Raw genomic sequence first — 18,331 nt, forward strand, 5'->3', positions numbered from 1 at the left:
TATAATAATGTATGAAAAGGGAATTCCAGTCACTTAAAGGGACAGTCTGCACACAAATTGTTATTGTTTAAAAAGATAGATAACGCTGCTACTACCCATTCCCCAGCTTTGCACAAAAAAACGTGATTATATTAACATACGTTATAACTTTAAAATCTCTGTCTGTTTGTAAGTCCCTAAAGACAGTCCCATGATCACATGCTTTTGTATTAGCTTTTCATATGAGCCATATAGATAACATTGTGCGGATACCAACAACACAGCACTAATTGGATTAAATGCAAGTCAATAGATAAAGTCATGTGATCAGGGGGCCGTCAGAAGATGTTTAGAAACAAGGTAATCACAGAGGTAAAACGTTTATTAATATAACCATGTTTTTCTGTGCAAAACTGGGGAATGGGTAATAAAGGGATTATCTTTCTTTTTAAACAAACATTTTTGCTGTCCCTTTAAGTAAAATATTGACCTTTATGGTCTCATCAAATCAACAATGTTTCAAGCCCAAAGGCCCATAATTATGTCTGAGAGGTGTACACCTGTTCACTACTTATATAGGCCCTGATTTTCAAAGGAATCTCCAGCCAGATTGGAGAGAATACAGAGGATAAATGGATAACATTTAAAACATTATTAAATAAATAAATACATATCAACACATACCACATGGTTATAAATGTAAAACAAATAAATCCAAGCCAATGTGGCTAAATTAAAATGTGTTGAGAAATTAGGAAAATAGAACGGACTCAACATACCAAAATAAGTCAAACCCTAAAAGGTTTTTTAAGTACATAAATGGCAAACAATCAAAGAAGGACAATATAGGTACCTTAAAATGTGTGAAGGGTAGCATGATTAACAGGGCCAGGATGAAGGCTGAGCTAGTTAACCAGTTATTTTCTTCAGTATACACAAGAGAAACTAAGAGATACTTTGAATCAGACAAGAACATACAAGCCCATACCATTAACTGGGTTATCTCCAGAGGATATCAGGGGAAACAAACTGTATAATATTAAGGTAATAAAACTCCAGGCCCAGATGTTTTTTAGGGTTTTACAAGAACTTAGTAGAGGGTTGTCTATAAACATGCTAAGCTGATGTGGTGCCACTCTTTAAAAAGAGGGAAGCATAGTTGATCCAGGAAGCTATATACCTTTTAGTTTGACATCAATAGTGGGGAAGATACTTGAAGGGATTATAGTGATGAGTATATTTGTGTAAACAAGATTACGAGTTCAAATCAGCATGGTTTTATGAGAAATAGATCATGTCAAACTAATCTAATTAGATTCTACAAGGAAGGAAGTAAAAATATATCAACTGATTCCCCTTTATCCATCGTTGGATTTTGCAAAGGCGTTTGATACAGTGCCGCATGAGAGATTAACGTACAAAAGTAAAGGACTGGGAATAGCTGAAAATGTTAGCTCATGGACAAAAGACAGGGAGCAACGGGTAGTAGTAAATGGATCATACTCAGATTGGACAAAAAGGTAAACAGTGGAGTACTACTAGGGCCTGTTAGTCTTAATATTTTCATTAATGACTTGGAGCAAGGATTAAATAGCAACATCTCTATATTTGTAGATGATACAAAGTTGTGTAAGGTTATTAGGTCAGGGCAGGATAAACTTCCTTTATAAGGGGATCTACAAAAATTAGAATGGGCAGGTAAATGGAAAATTAGATTTAATACTGGAAAATGCAAGGTTCTACAAGTAAAAATAAGCAGGCAATCTATTATTGAAATGGGACTAGATGTAGCCAAACAGAGGAGGAAAGGGATTTGGGAGTAGCTATAGATAGCAAGCTAAAGATGGGCGCACAATGCAGGGCAGCGGCTTATAAGGCTAATAAGATACTATAATGTATTAAAAGAGGCATTTATGCAAAGGAGGAAAGCATCATTCTGTCACTATATACATCTCTGGCAAGATCTTAACTTGAGTATGGAGTGCAGTTCTGGGGACCAATCTCAAAAAAACAAACAAACATTGCAGACAGAAAAAAGTTCAGAGACTCGCCACAAAGCTAATAAGGGAAATGGAGAATTTGAGGAGAGGTTAGCCAAACTGGGTCTGTTTTCTCTAGAAAAAAAAAGGTGCTTGAGAGATCACATTTACTTTATATAAATATATTCAAGGTCCATATACAGAGATGGCAAAAGCTCTGTTTATTCCAAGAAAATGGTTTGTGACAAGAGATCACAATTTAAGGCTGGAGGAGATTTAATCTCCTGCAACATAAATGTTTTTTCACTTTAAGAGCAATCAAATTGTGTAACTCATTACCTGAGAAGGTAGTAAATGTCAATACCTTAGATACATTTAAAAATGGTTTAGATGCATTCCTGGCTAGAAACAGAATTCAGGGATACGATTCCTTGTGTTAAATGGTTAAGGTTTATTCAACTGGATTAATTTAAGGTCAACTAGAGCTTTTTTGTAAGTATATTAAGATTTGTATTGGTTGAATTTAATGAACTGCTGTCTTTTTTCAACCTCATCTACTGTTATTCTGTTTATGTGGTGGTGCTGTCACACTATGAAATGGCATGCCAGCCGAGAAACGTTTTACACATTAGGGGACATACACTGTTTAGTCCCCCCTTTTTTGTACACATTGGCTACATTGGTTTTATCTATGTTTTTATTAAAATATTGATTTAATATTAAACCTAGTCCTTGTGTACCAATATCTTGCTACCTGATAACAAGAAATCTTCACGTGGAACACGTATTTGGGGAATACGAGTAGCCTGGATACAGTGGGCTGGAGCACTGTGAATCTGTAGTAGGCTCGTACCAGCACATTAGGGTGCTGCCACTATATGTGAGTGTACCCTGTATCTGAGTGCATTATTATATGTCCGATAGAACCAATAATATACACGAGGTGCCCTCTTTTTGTTTGTATTTGTAGAGATTTGTGATCCGAAGTTGGGAATTGAAAAGGAGCAGCCATCTATAGTGTTGTGCAGACATGAGACTTTCACATGGAACTGTAATCATTTATATACTCTCTCCTGCAGAAGGAACTATATTGGACTTATTATATAAGTATAGGTCATTTTATCAATTGTATTTTGTGATTTATTATTGGATACCAATTGATACATATTGTCTGTGGGTTTATATTTGCCGTTTATCTTTAGACTAAACGCCCCCTAGAGGTCTTGAGACCAAAAGGTATCTTGTATTAAGATTACTTTTTGAGCTTTTTAACACCCTAAGAACATATTTGGTCCGGTGTTCTGTAAGATATTTCTATCCGTCAGATTTTCCAACCGCGCCTACTGTGCATGCGCAAACCTACGTCACCGCATACCACAGAGGATGCTAAAGCATCTGTGGAATGCACTTTAATTGGTATGATAATGCACACTTAAGTAGGAAAATCTGACGGGGTTTAAATAATTACTCCTGCTTTCCTCAGTAAAGTGGTGACCTAATTTGTAGTAAGGTGGTAGGAAAATATGATAGAGCTGTGGAAACTTTCTCAATGCTTTGTTCCAAACTGTTTGCACACACCGCGGGAACTCATCTAAAAATATAATTAAATTAATAAAGGTTTAAATATTAGCTGCACAAATTCCAAAATTCCTTGTAAATATTTTAACCTTATGATTTTAATTATTTATTTAGATGAGGTCCCGAGCATGCGCTGCCCGTGTGTGCAAACAGTTTGGAGCAAAGCTCCGTCAGATTTTCCTACTGCATTACTACGCATGCACTCCTTACATCACCGCATTACTGAGGAAAGCGGTAGTAATTATTTCTAACCCCATCATATTTTCCATCTTTAGCATTACCTGTGGAATGCTGTGACATAGATTTGCACATGCGTAGTAGAAAAATCTGACAAAACACCAGTATTTATTTTCTAAAGTATCATATCAGAAAGGGTTCAAATCTCAAATACACTATATAATCCAGCGTCCCTCATATAAAACCTGGTGTCCCACTTCTGACACTAACAAATGAGATATGTGCGTTCTAAGAGAGGTCACATTTACATTTTCTCTCTATATTAACCTGAATTCAAGTCTTTTTATCTTGGTAAATATACGAATGTGTACATATTTTATTTAATCAAACAAAATGTATTTTACCTGTTAATGTTGCTGCATTTATGATTGCTCTTGGATTGAATGTGTGGGCATAACAGAGAGCATCAGCTAACAGAAGCCTTCCCTCCGCATCTGTATTATCAACCTGTTAAAACAAGAACATGTAATCCCCTTAGCTAAACAAGACTTTAAAGTGCATTTATAATAATTGTGCAGGACATAAATGGGAAATGTCTTTTCCCGATTAATTCTCACTGCTGGCTATTACATTCCTATTCAAATTGTTGCTACATATCTATTAGACACACAGTTTAACTGCTTAGAAGCCTATATTTATTCTTGCAAATACCACAACCATTTTACCATACACTGCAGGCTGTAAATAAAAATCCAATACAAATCACGAGTGACTGCATAGTATAGACATTAGGGAGACATCCTGTGTATTATATTGTTAAATAATACTGTAATTCTGCCAGTAAAGTAAAATATATTTCCAAAAAGGTAACATTAAACTTTTGTGATTCAGTGAGAACAATTTTAAAAAATAAAATTATATTGTATTTCTATAATCAATTTTGATTTATTCTCTTGGTATTCCTTGTTGAAGAGTAGTCTCAGGAGCAGAAATGCACTACTGTGAGCTAGCTGAACATATCTGGTGAGCCAATGACAAAAGGCATATATGTGTAGCCACCTATCACAAGCTAGCTCCCAGTTGTACATTGCCGCTCCTGAACCTAGTTATGTTCTTCAACAAACGATACTAAAAAGAACAAAGACAATGTTATAATTTAAAAAAAAAAAAAAAAACTGAAAGCTCTTTCTAAAAACATGAAAATTTAATATTTGACTTTACTGTCTTCTTTTTTTCCAGCTGGAGCTTTTTATACTGATTTCAGCATTGACAGATATATAAAATAAAAAACTACAAACTGAGCAACCTGCAAACCAGCTGGCAAAAAGGAGAGAAGATGTCTGCCTGCTTTCATTTAAAGGGATAATAAAGTCAAAACTAAACGTAAAGTAAATGTAAACTTTAATACATAAATGCCCAGGATTAAAAACAAAACAAAAAAAACAAACATAATTTATGTAAGAACTTACCTGATGAATTCATTTATTTAATGGTGGCAAGAGTCCACAATTTGTTAAATATGGAATATACATTCCAACCAGGAGGTGGAAAAGTTTCCCAAACCTCAAAGCCTATAAATACCCCTCCCACCTCACTCATATCTCAGTTTTACGTATAGCTAAGGAGTAAGGTGTAAAAAAAAGATGTGCTCTGTTAAAAAAAAAAAAAAATAGGGAGAGGACCCCGTGGACTCTCACCACCATTATATAAATACAATTTATCAGGTAAGTTCTTACATAAATTATGTTTTCTTTCATATAGGTGGCAAAAGTCCACGATTTGTTACATATGGGATATAATACCCAAGATGTGGAAGACCACGAGTAACAAAATAAAAAGGGATAAAACAGATTTTTTCCACTGAAAATTAATATCCAAATTAAAAAGTCTTTATTAAAAAACCTGAAGAATGTTTATAGGCAACAGAATCAACGAGTGACCACTGCATTAAGAACCTTTCTACCAAAAGCTGCTTCTGAAGAGGCAAAAACATAAAAATGGTAACATTTGGTAAAAGTATGCAAAAAAGACCAAGTGGCTGCTTTGCAGATTCGATCAACTGAAGCCTCATTCTTGAAAGCCCAAGATGTGGCAACTGATCTCATAGAATGAGCAGTAATTCTCTGAGGCAGAGACTGAACCGCCTCCAAATAAGCTTTGTGAATCAGAAGTTTTAACCAAGAGGCTAAAGAAATAGCAGAAGCTTTCTGACCCTCCCGTGAACCAGTAAAAATGACAAACTAGAAGTCTTTCTGAAATCTTTAGTGGCAGCAACATATTTTATAGCTCTGACAACATCCAAAGAATGTAAAGATTTTTCTGCCTCATTTTTAGGATTAGGACACAGAGGGAACAACTTCCCTGTTAATGTTGTTATAATTAACAACCTTTGGCAAGAATTTTAAAGTAGTCCGCAAAACTGCTTTGTCTTGATGAAAAATCAAGTAATGTGTTTCAAAAGAAATGGCGGATAATTCTGAAACTCTTCTAGCAGAAGAGATAGCTAAAAGAAACAAAAAACTTTCCAAGAAAGTAGTTTAATGTCTAAAGAATGCATAGGCTCAAAAGGAGGAGCCTGTAAAGACTGTAATACTAGATTGAGACTCCATGGAGGAGAGATAGGTTTAATTACAGGTTTTATTCTAGACAAGGCCTGAACAAAACAATGAATGTCAGGAAGATGAGCAATCCTTCGATGAAACATGACAGAAAGAGCAGAAATCTGTCCTTTCAAAGTACTGGCAGATAAATCCTTATCTAAACCATCTTGAATAATTCTAGGAATTCTAAATGCATGCCAAGAAAAATTATGGGAGGAACACCATGAAACATAAGTTTTCCAAACTTTATAATAAATTTTCCTGGAAACAGGTTTTCTTGCTTGAATCAAAGTATTAATTACAGAGTCTGAAAGACCTTTGTGACTGAACTAGGCGTTCAATCTCTACGCCATTAAGTTCAGAGATTTTATGTATGGATGAAAGAAGGGACCTTGAGACAGGTCTGGTCTTAGAAGAAGAAGATGCCATGGTGGGTAACTGGACATCCAAACTAGAGTTACATACCAGATCCTGCGAGTTCACGCAGGGGCTATCAGAAGTACAAATGACTGTTCCGTCTTGATTTTTGAAATCGCTCTGGGTAGTAGAACTAGGAGGAAATATATAAGCATATTGGAATGACCAAGGGACTGCTAGAGCAGCCGTCATTACTGCCTGAGGAAGTTTCTTGTTCAGACAAGAAGCCATGATATCCATTTGAGGAAGACCCCAGATCTTAACAATTTGTAAGAATACATCCTGATGGAGAGACAATTCCCCTGGGTGAAGTGACTGACGGTTGAGATAATCTGCCTCCCAGTTGTCCACACCTGGGATGTGAATCGCAGTGATGAGACAGGAATTGCTTTCTGCCTAAGAAAGTATCCTGGATACTTCCTTCATGGCTAGATAACTTCAGGTCCCCCCCCCCCTAGTCTCAAAACAAAGATAAGGTTCGTTCTTCAAAAGAGGCCATGCTTGAAGAGCTTTGAAGAGAGCATGGAGTTCTAAGATATTGATTGGAATCTCTCTTTCCTGAATATTCCAAACTCCCTGTGCAGTCCGGCACCCCCATACTGCTCCCCAACCTGTAAGACTTGCGTCTGTTGTAATCACAGATCAGGTAGGGCGAATAAAGGATGCCCCCTGAAAAAATTGGTGGTCTAGCCACCATGTCAGAGAAAAACGAGTGTTGGGTCCCAAGAATATTAGTTGTGAGATATTCGTGTATAATCCTTGCACCATTGGCACAGCATGCAAAGTTGAAGAGGTTGATAGAGTCTATTTGGAATCCCAAATAAGTGACCTTTGTCTGAGGAATCAAAAAAAAAAACACCACTCTTTAGAAAATTGATCCTCCAGCCATGATTTTGAAGAAACAATAGTTGAGTCGTGTGAGATTCTGCTAAATGAAAAAATTGAGCTAGAAACAAGATATTGTCCAAATAAGGATACACCCCAATACCCTGCTCTCCGATTACAGATAGAAGGGCACCGAGAACCTTTGAAAATATTCTTGGTGCTATTGCTAGGCCAAACGGAAGAGCAACAAAATGCTTTTCTAGAAAAGAGAATCTCAGAAATTGAAAATGGTCTGGATGAATAGGGATGTGAAGATAAGCATCCTGTAAGTCTATTGTGGACATACGACCTTGCTGAACAAAAAGTTAGAATAGTCCTTATAGTTTCCATCTTGAAAGTTGGAATTCTTACAAATTTGTTTAGTGTTTTCAGATCCAAGATTGGTCTGAAGGAATTCTCCTTCTTTGGTACAATGAATAGATTTGAGTAAAAACCCTTTCCCTGTTCCTGTAGAGGAATTGGGACAATCACTCCCATCATTTCTAGATGTGAGACACGTTCGAAAAGCCTGAGCTTTTAATGGACGTTTTGGAACATGAGTAAAATAAAACCGTCCCCTTGGGGGGTTTGATTTTGAAACCAATTCGATATTGCTGAGAAATTATATTCTTAATCCAGGAAATTTGGACATATTCTGCCCAAATTTTCTGAAAAAGTTTTAATCTGCGCCCTACCAGAAGAACTTGATTGGGGGCCACACCTTCATGCTGTTTTTTGGACAGGATTAGGTTTCTTGAATTGCTTAGGTTTATTCCAACTGGAAGTAGGTCTAAAGTCAGGGGCTTTTGGAGAGGGGGAAGGTTTCTGACCTTTTTGTTCGAAAAGAACGAAAACGATTTGGAGCCTTGAACTTCCCTTTAGATCTTTAATCTTGAGGCAAAAAACTGACTTACCTCCAGTAATAGAAGAAATTATAGAATCTAATTGTGAACATAATAGATTTTTTCCCTGGAAAGAAAGATAGTAATCTCATTTTAGAAACCATATCAGCATTCCAAGATTTAAAGAGGGAGATAGGGGGCGCCCTTGGTGAACCAGAATAAGATAAATACAGTTAAATTCACATACAGTGGGTCAGATGCACTCAAAGGATGTATTAATATGTCCTAAGAGATATATCAATCTCAAATGAATAAGTGATAAATATCACAAATAGTATGAGATATATTACAAAAAATTAGCCTATAATAATGTCTCGTCATAGGAATAATGGTCCCAATAAAATGGGAAATATATGGAACAATGGTAGGGTTTCTAATAGCTGATAAGTATCCTACAATAATAAGTGAGTAATATATAAACCAGTGGTACAATAATTCATTAGTTTTAATAGAACTTAGACAAAAAAAAAGCAGATTGTAATCACTAACCAGCAAATATATAATAAATGTTTGTAATAAAAAATATGGTAGAATAAAAAGTCCAAAATGTAACAAGATACAGTAGAATCACAAGGAACAATGGATGAATCAGGTCAAGGCAGCTGTCTGAGGATCAAGGCCCAGATCCTGGATCAAATATCTGTAGACAACATAAGGAGACAGAAGCACCACCTTGCCCAATATTGTATGGAATAAATATATACATATATACACATACACACGAGTATCAGTGTAATGACACACTCACATTTGCAGAGACACCCCTATTGGTGTAGAAGAAGCGGTCTGGGATCACAAGCAGTCACCCAGCAGACTGACCTCCAGTGGCAGATCCACACCATGTAGATGGTAATGGTATAACAGATTATTACCACATACTGTTATCTTTTGTCCATACAATACTAGGCCATATTGGCGCTGTATTTTTTTTATACCATCTACAGGGTGTGGATCTGCCACTGCAGGTCAGTCTTCTGGGTGACTGCTTGTGATCCAGACCGCTTCTTCTACAACAATAGGGGTGTCTCTCCAAATGCGAGTGTGTCATCACACCGATACTCGTGTATATATATATATATATATATATATATATATATATATATATATATATATATATAAATTCCATACAATATTGGGCCATGTGGCGCTTCTGTCTCCTTATGTTATTCCAAGATTTAAGCCATAAAGCTGCTCTTGAAAGAATAGCTAAAGACATGGTTTTAACATTGATAATGTCAAATACTGCATCGCAAATAAAAAGATTTGCCTCTTGTAGTAAATGAATAATATTACAACATTCTGGATATGAAGAAAATTGCTGAGCAAGATTAGAAAGCCAAAAAGCAGAGGCGGTGGCTACATCAGCAATAGATAAAGCTGGCCTAAGGACATAACCAGTATGTAAATAAAAAGATTCAAGCTTTCTATCCAAAGGATCCTTGAAATAAGTACTATCCTCTAAGGAAATCGTAGTACGTTTAGCCAGAGAAGAAATAGCCCCATCTACTTTAGGGATAGTCTCCCATAGCTCTAAATTAGCAACAGGTAAAGGATAAAAAATATTAAACCTAGAAGAAGGATTAAAATAAGTACCAGGTTTAGACCATTCTTTAGAGATAATATTAGAGACTGCATTAGGAACAGGAAATATCTCTGGAATAACAATGTTATACTTAAAAAAAAAAAAAAAAAAAAAAAAAAGAATTTAAACTTATTACAAGGAATATCCTCAGAAGTTTTAACTACCTCAACTCCTAAAGTGACTAAAATTTCTTTTAAAAAAAGAGAACGAATATGTTCAATTTTAAACAAAAAAGATTGATCTGGTTCAGTATCAGATAAGGGAGCCTCCGTGTCAGAGGAATCATCATCATGAGAGGATAAGTCAGTCAGTATTAGTCTGATCAGTACATACGTTACTAGAGGAAGGTAAAACATGGGCTGATCTCTTACGCTTATTTGAAGGTGGAATTTTAGACAGGGCCTTCTGAACTGAAGCAGCAATAAAAAAAAGTCTTCATTGCTGGGGGTACGCCATTTGCATCTATCTGTGAATTTGAAACAGAAGGAGCATTTGAAACCATAGATACATCATTAGGATGTGATAAAAACACTATACATGAGTCACATAAATCTGCTGAAAATGGAACTTCCGAAGTTTTACAAAAAACACACTTAGCTTTGGTAGAAAGGTGTACAACAGACTCAGGTTCTATGGTAATTTCAGGGACAGAAGCCATATGTTCCATTATGGCAGATAAAGTAAATAAAGCAAAAAAAAAAATTTAAAAAATAAAAATAAATTTTATATATATATATATATATATATATATATATATATATATATATAAATATATATATATATATATATATATATATATATATATATATATATATATATATATATATATATATATATATATATATATATATATATATATATATATATATATATATATATATATAAATCCTAGATTGCTTAAAAACTTTGAGATTTAGAAAAGTTTGAGCTAAAGGAAAATGCTAAATAAAGAAAGGTTTATAAAAACATTAAATATAGAGCGCTTCATATAGCTGATCGTTTTGAAGTCCCCATATGAAAATGAGGGCGAGAATAATTCCGGAGCGAAACTATTTAAATTTAAAAAGTGTGAATTTTTTGCGGCAAAAAAGTGCGCCGGCACACTTATGACGTCACCGGGGTTTTAATAAAAGGTGCGACACGGCGGCCACACTAGTGTATTTTGAAAAAAACTTCCCCTGGAGACCATGAGTACCCTCTGATAAGCGGAACACTTAAAATATTAGATCACTATTAAAATCAGAACCCTAACATTTCCCATAGCTCTATTTTCCATGAACACATTCTGATGCATGTCCCTGGGCTGTTTATATAACAAATATAAGCCTATACTTATAAGTGCCCAAATAAAGCCGTGTCCAATAAATATATTTTATATATATATATATATATATATATATATATATATATATATATATATATATATATATATATATATATATATATATATATATATATATATATATATATATATATACTTACCTGGATATTTTGTAGACACATGTCCACTATAAGCAGACGGGCAGCAAGTACTGAAAAAACGATCAGCAGAGGTAGAAGATAGGAGCATGTAGATCTGTAAACGGAGGCCGAAAAAGACATCCTGCGACCAAATTTACAGAGGGCCTTAAAAAGACTACCAGAGGTTTACAACATGGTGTCTAAAGACAAAGCTCACGTAGAAAAAAGGAAATTATAGGCGCTAAAAGGACAGTACCCAGCTTAACTAGTGAATTCCCCTCCAAGAATACAAATATATTAATTTTTCGTTGATTACAGACTGGACACTGTTCCCTTTGTTTAAATACACATCTCTTAGATATACCCGTGCTTTGAGCGCTTAACTTCACTTTTTCACATTGCTTTTGCCACTTTGTATTCTTGGAGGGGAATTCACTAGTTAAGCTGGGTACTGTCCTTTAGCGCCTATAATTTCCTTTTTTCTACGTATTGCTTTCCTCTGGGGTGACTCTTCACCAAATTCTAGGCTGCTTTAGGATGGAGGATGACATATTTATGTGGAGGGAAAAAACCCTTAAAGAAATATCTGAAAAAGAGAATTCTGATACACATTATGAACCCTGTGATCTACATACAGTCATGGGAGAACTAGAAAGAAATTTGACAAGTGAATTAAAGCAAAAAACAGAATTAAATTTTCTAGATAAATATATCACTATGAAAATCATTCCTAGAGGTCTAAGGTTGAAAAAGAATTGCACTTTTGATTTAATAGAAACACTACAGAACGAATGGGACGAAGCGCTAGAAAACGCATCACTAACACTTTTAAATATTTTAAAAAAATCAAGAGAAATATCACTTGACACTATTGAGAAAAATATCACCACACTAAGAACAAAATTATCAGACAAAAAAAGAGCACCAAGAATATAAAAGTAAACAAAGAGAAATCATGTCAAATTTGAATACACTTAATAAAGATCTCCAAGAGGTAAAATGGAGAAAACTGAATAGAGATAAAGACGATTATCAAAACCTAGAAACTACTAAAGATAATGACACTACAAATAAAGAAAAAAAATCACATAAGGTTTGACACAAATAAACCACATACTCCACAACAAAGAGAAAAATCTAATTATAAACCTAGATCAAGATCAAACAATGGAAATTACACTAGACCACTATCACATAACAATTCTGATTATGGCACACACAATAGACCCAATTATAACAGAACGCCACATAACTACAATAGAGAGAGATGGAGGGAATTCAATAGACCTATACCATTCAATGACTATTATCATTTTAACAGAGAAAACTACGAACAAAGAAGACATAATGGGCAAAGAAACCATATACAATCTAATAGAAACTATAGGGACACTAACTACCATGACAATCATGGGTCATACTATGAACACAAACGATTATTGGGAGAGACCCAAATACCATAGACAACAATATACTCATCATAATTATGATAAAGATAGATATAACAATGATTGGAGGGTAAAAACATTTAATCACTATGAACCATTAAATGATGACAACCAAGAAAACAATGAGAATCATTTTTTAGAGATTTCCCACCCAACACCAGGAACCTCCAAAAACACAGAACACAACACAGACCCACCCCTAAGAAAAAGAACAAGAGAGGCACCAGAGGAGGTAGAAAGGGAAAGGGACACAAAAAGACTGAAATAACATCAGAATCTGGGATTTTTAATATTAGTGACAAAATACTTAATGAAGAAGAAAAGAAAGTACTCAATCTTGGTTTAAACTTTGCACCAACTACAACACTCAATAAATTCAATACACATATTAATATAAGCCAATATGTCCGAAAGCTTACTCTTAAAAGGTATTTCTTAAAAAATCCTATCGAGAGGAACTGGCAAGGACCCACACACACTGACCCCACCCCTAATGATAACACTTATTTTAAACATTCTAAACTTAAACCAAAATCAACCTTCTACCCAACAAGTGAGAAAGGAAAAAATCTTGAAATGTTCGAAAAATTGGTTCAAAGAGATATCAAAAAGGCTAATACTAAAATAAAATATAATAATAATTTAACAATAAAAGAAAAAAGAGTTCTAAAAAAACCTTCAATCTGACGAGAACATAGTCATCAAACCCGCCGATAAAGGGGGAGGAGTGGTGGTTATGAACAGGGTACAATACATTGGGGAAGCGCAGAGACTACTGGGAGACACTAATACCTACGAAACACTCAGTTTAGATCCAACAAAAATTTTTTGCTCCAAACTAACTAAAATACTTGATATGGCAAAAACTAAAGGTATTCTGAATAACAAAGAATACAAATTTTTAACCCCTAAGCAAGCCAAAATACCCATATTTTATTACCTACCGAAGGTACACAAAAGTTTAACGAACCCCCCCGGAAGACCCATTATTTCGGGGATAGATTCATTAACTTCGAATCTATCCCAGTATCTTGATGAATTCCTTCAAGTTTATGTGAAGAAATTACCCTCCTATCTTAGAGATACAACAGAGATTTTACAAATCCTCAATGACATGAAATGGGAAGAGAACTACACTATAGTAACTTGTGACGTCACTTCATTATACACCATCATAAACCACGAACTTGGCATCCAATCAGTTAGTAGTTATTTAGAAAAGGATGCTACTTTGCTGAAAGAACAAAAAGACTTTCTGTTAGAAGGTATTGAGTTTATCCTAAATCAAAATTATTTTTCATTTAATGGTAAGTTTTTTCTACAAAAGACTGGGACGGCTATGGGTACAAGATTTGCACCCAGCTATGCGAATCTCTTTATGGGATATTGGGAGGAAACTTTCTTCCCTCAGCATAAGCTGGGTGCAAATCTTGTACTATATAAAAGATACATAGACGATATTATATTTGTATGGAAGGGTGAAGAATCTGAGTTAAAAGAAATGTGTGATGACATGAATAAGAATGACAGGAACATCAATTTCACATACACATACAGTAAAAACAAAGCAATCTTCCTTGATTTAGAAATTGAAGTAATAAACGATCAAATTATTACGTCGACACACTTTAAAAAGGTAGACGCCAATAATTTCGTACATTATAAAAGCTGCCACTTGGAAAGGTGGAAAAATAATATACCTAAAGGGCAATATCTAAGAATCAAAAGAAACTGCTCCAGACACACAGATTATGAAAGACAAATATTAATTCTAGAGAATAAATTCAGGGAAAGAGGTTACGATGAAAGAATTATGAATTCAGCTAAGGAAGATGTAGATAAAATAGATCGAAAAAACCTCCTAAAATATAAGACTGACAAACATGTAACAAATTATGATGATAAAAAAGATACCATTGAAGTATCATTCATTACAGACTATAATTGTAATAATAGTCTAATCAAAAAAATTCTAACAAAACATTGGCACTTAGTGCAGTCGGACCCAATAATCGGAGACAAAGTATCTGTATACCCTAAAATAATCTACAGAAGAGCAAAAAACCTCAGAAGTACCCTAGCACAGAGCGAACTAAAATCCATAAAAAGAAACAAACAGCTATGAGGTAAGCCTAGAAGGAACTAAACTTTCTGGTTTCTTCCCATGCTTTGGATGTCGCTCTTGTAAATATAGCTCTAAATTAAAAGAAATAGAAGTGAATAATTTTAAGTTTAAAATTGGAGAAACAATAAGATGCCAAGACAAAGGGGTTATTTACATCATTGAGTGTTCTTGTAAAAAATATTACATAGGAGAAACTACCAGGACCCTCCGTGAGAGGATCAGAGAACACCTTTCATGAATAGACAGAGGGAATCTCGACACACATCTATACTCACACTTTAGAGAAATCCATCAGAATAATCTGAAGCATTTCAGATTCTGGGGCCTAGCCAAAGTTAAACTTAATTGGAGGGGGGGTAATCTGGAAAAACAACTCCTAAAACTAGAAGCAAAATTGATCTATGATATGGACACCCTTCATCCAAGAGGACTTAACTCAGAGTTAGATATCTCCCCGTTCCTATAGTCTATTACTTCTTCTCTTCCCTACATTGATTCAGCATAATGTATAATTAGTTTAAATGACTTTATCCATCCCTATCCACATATATGGGTTTTTATGTAATATCTATGATATATGTCTATAGATAACACCTTAGCATCATATAACAATTTCGAATATATTCCCTTTATCCCTGCTATAGGATAACTCCAGTTATATTACAACACCATAAATAAGAAGTAGTTTTTCATTGACTGAATAAAGAATTCCACCTTAAATATCCAAACACCCTATTCACACATTCCACCTTTAATTAATTGTCTGAGACAGCCAATCAGATTTACTGAAGGCATTTAAATATTCTCATAGCAGCACAGACTAACATGTCTTGATAAAGCCTAAGGGCGAAACGCGTTGACCTGACACTGTGCTTTCTGCTATTGTTTTTATCCATCATTATTGTTATTTGTTAACAATTTTATGCTTCAAAGGACTTTCTATTTGAATTTCTATGTGCATGCTGGCACCAACTGACAACTAACTCCACCAACTGCTGTGCCGTTTGGCACCAACCTTGCTACAAAGAAACTCCTAGTCGCTACTAGCGACCACAAAACTGACTGTCTCCTAAGAATTTCTTAGTCGCTCCTTGCGGCCGCCAAGTTCCTCAACAAAGGATAACCCAGTCGCTACCAGCGACCGCAAAGACCATCTTACATATCCTAAGATCCGCTAGTCGTTACTAACGACCACCTAATCCTAAACCAAAGAATTCCTTAGTCGCTACTTGCGACCGCCAAGTTCTTCAACAAAGGATAAACCAGTCGCTACCAGCGACCGCAAAGACCAACCTATACTTCTTAAAGATCCTCTAGTCGTTATTAACGACCACCTTATCTTCAACTGGAAGGATCTATATGTTTCTCCTAGTCGCTGTTTGCGACCGCCAAGTCCTTCAACAAAGGATAAACTAGTCGCTACTAGCGACCGCAAAGACCCACTTCTAAATTTCAAGATCTTGCTAGTCGTTCCTCACGACAACAAAGCTATCATCTTCCGTGAGCGCAAAGATTATCTTCAAATCCCCCAGGATTTCCTTACAGATTTAGGAATAGGGGTTGCCACAGCAACATCACCTACCATTTCAAAACGTGACGTCACGTCACCTTTACATAAAAAGGCGCTCTTTTCTTTCAACCAGTAACGCCAACCACAAAATACAGGCAATTCAAGCCTGCAACTGAACAGTTACTTTCTTGCCACTTGGCAAGTTAATATCTTGGGACATCAGTACACTTTTCACTAAAGCGCAAGTACTTTTTCTTATCGTTCTTTTATGCTTATTTTATATGTATCTATACATTTATTAAGGGAGACGTCCCTTTGTTTTACATTGTATCATTTTAGATATCTAGACACCTCTGTTTTACTAGTATAATAAATTGCCTTTTGGAATTTTCCATTTGAACTATATTTACGCCTCTGTCTCTGTTCTGATACATATATATATATTCCTTCCTATATATTATTATATATTATTATTTTGATGAATATATTAATTTTTCGTTGATTACAGACTGGACACTGTTCCCTTTGTTTAAATACACATCTCTTAGATATACCCGTGCTTTGAGCGCTTAACTTCACTTTTTCACATTGCTAAAGACAAAGCTCCCCAAACATCCCTCTGACAAGCACTGTAACTCTGAGGGGAAAACCGGACTTCAATATACACTGAAGCACATATCTTAAAGGGACAGTCTACCGTAGAATTGTTATTGTTTTAAAAGATAGATAATCCCTTTATTACCCATTCCCCAGTTTTGCATAACCAACACAGTTATATTAATATACTTTTTACCTCTGTGATTACCTTGTATCTAGGAACCTTCTTCCAGCCCCCTGATCACATGACTGACTGTTTATTATCTATTGTCTTAAATGTAGCATTGTTTTGTGCTAAATCTTAAATAACCCCCTGTGCCGGAACACAGCGTTATCTATATGGCCCACGTGTACTTTCTGTCTCTTTGTGTTGAAAAGAGATTTAAAAAGCATGTGATAAGAGGCAGCCCTCAAAGGCTTAGAAATTAGCATATGAGCCTACCTATGTTTAGTTTAAACTAAGAATACCAAGAGAAAAAAGCAAATTTGATGATAAAAATAAATTGGAAAGTTGATTAAAATTAAAAGTCCTATCTGAATAATGAAAGTTTAATTTATACTAGACTGTCCCTTTAACCCTTTGAGTGCTAATGACGGCTCAGAGCCGTCACGAGAACTCTCCCACCTTGAGGGAGATCTGGGGGCTCCTTACCCGGGGCTTCACGTGATGCGCGGTGACGTCACGCGCAATTACGTGATGACGTCACCGCGCAACTTTATTTATACTTAACAATGTTAAGTATAGGAGGAGGGGGCATGCTGCTTAGAAGCCTGTATCTCAGGCATCTAAGCAGCTACAGACCACCAATACCAATTGTTGGAAAGGTAATCACCTTACCTTTCCAACAGTGTAAGTCTTGGGGGTCTGTAAAAAAAAAAAAATTGTTTTCAAAAATTTCAAAAATAATAAATAAAAAATATTAGCACCTAGGTGGGAAATGGCTTAGCAGCCAAAGGGTTAAGCACATACTTTGAACCACCTCCAAAGGAGGCAAAGTTTAAACTGAGATATGAGTGAGGTGGGAGGGGTATTTATAGGCTTTGAGGTTTGGGAAGCGGAATGTATATCCCATATGTTACAAATCGTGGACTCTCGCCAAAATATATATATA

General features: G+C 35.3%; 1 protein-coding gene across 1 annotated transcript in view; it reads right to left on the bottom strand.

Moving 5' to 3' along the window:
• LAP3 (leucine aminopeptidase 3) overlaps nt 1-18,331 on the bottom strand; it is a 96,261-nt gene that overhangs the window by 37,498 nt on the left and 40,432 nt on the right. Inside the window, exon 10 of the mRNA XM_053704110.1 lies at nt 4,118-4,220. Coding sequence (XP_053560085.1) covers nt 4,118-4,220 — 103 coding nt within the window. The remainder of the gene's footprint in view (nt 1-4,117; nt 4,221-18,331) is intronic.

This window comes from Bombina bombina, chromosome 2, assembly GCF_027579735.1.
Source record: "Bombina bombina isolate aBomBom1 chromosome 2, aBomBom1.pri, whole genome shotgun sequence".
Lineage (NCBI taxonomy): Eukaryota > Metazoa > Chordata > Amphibia > Anura > Bombinatoridae > Bombina > Bombina bombina.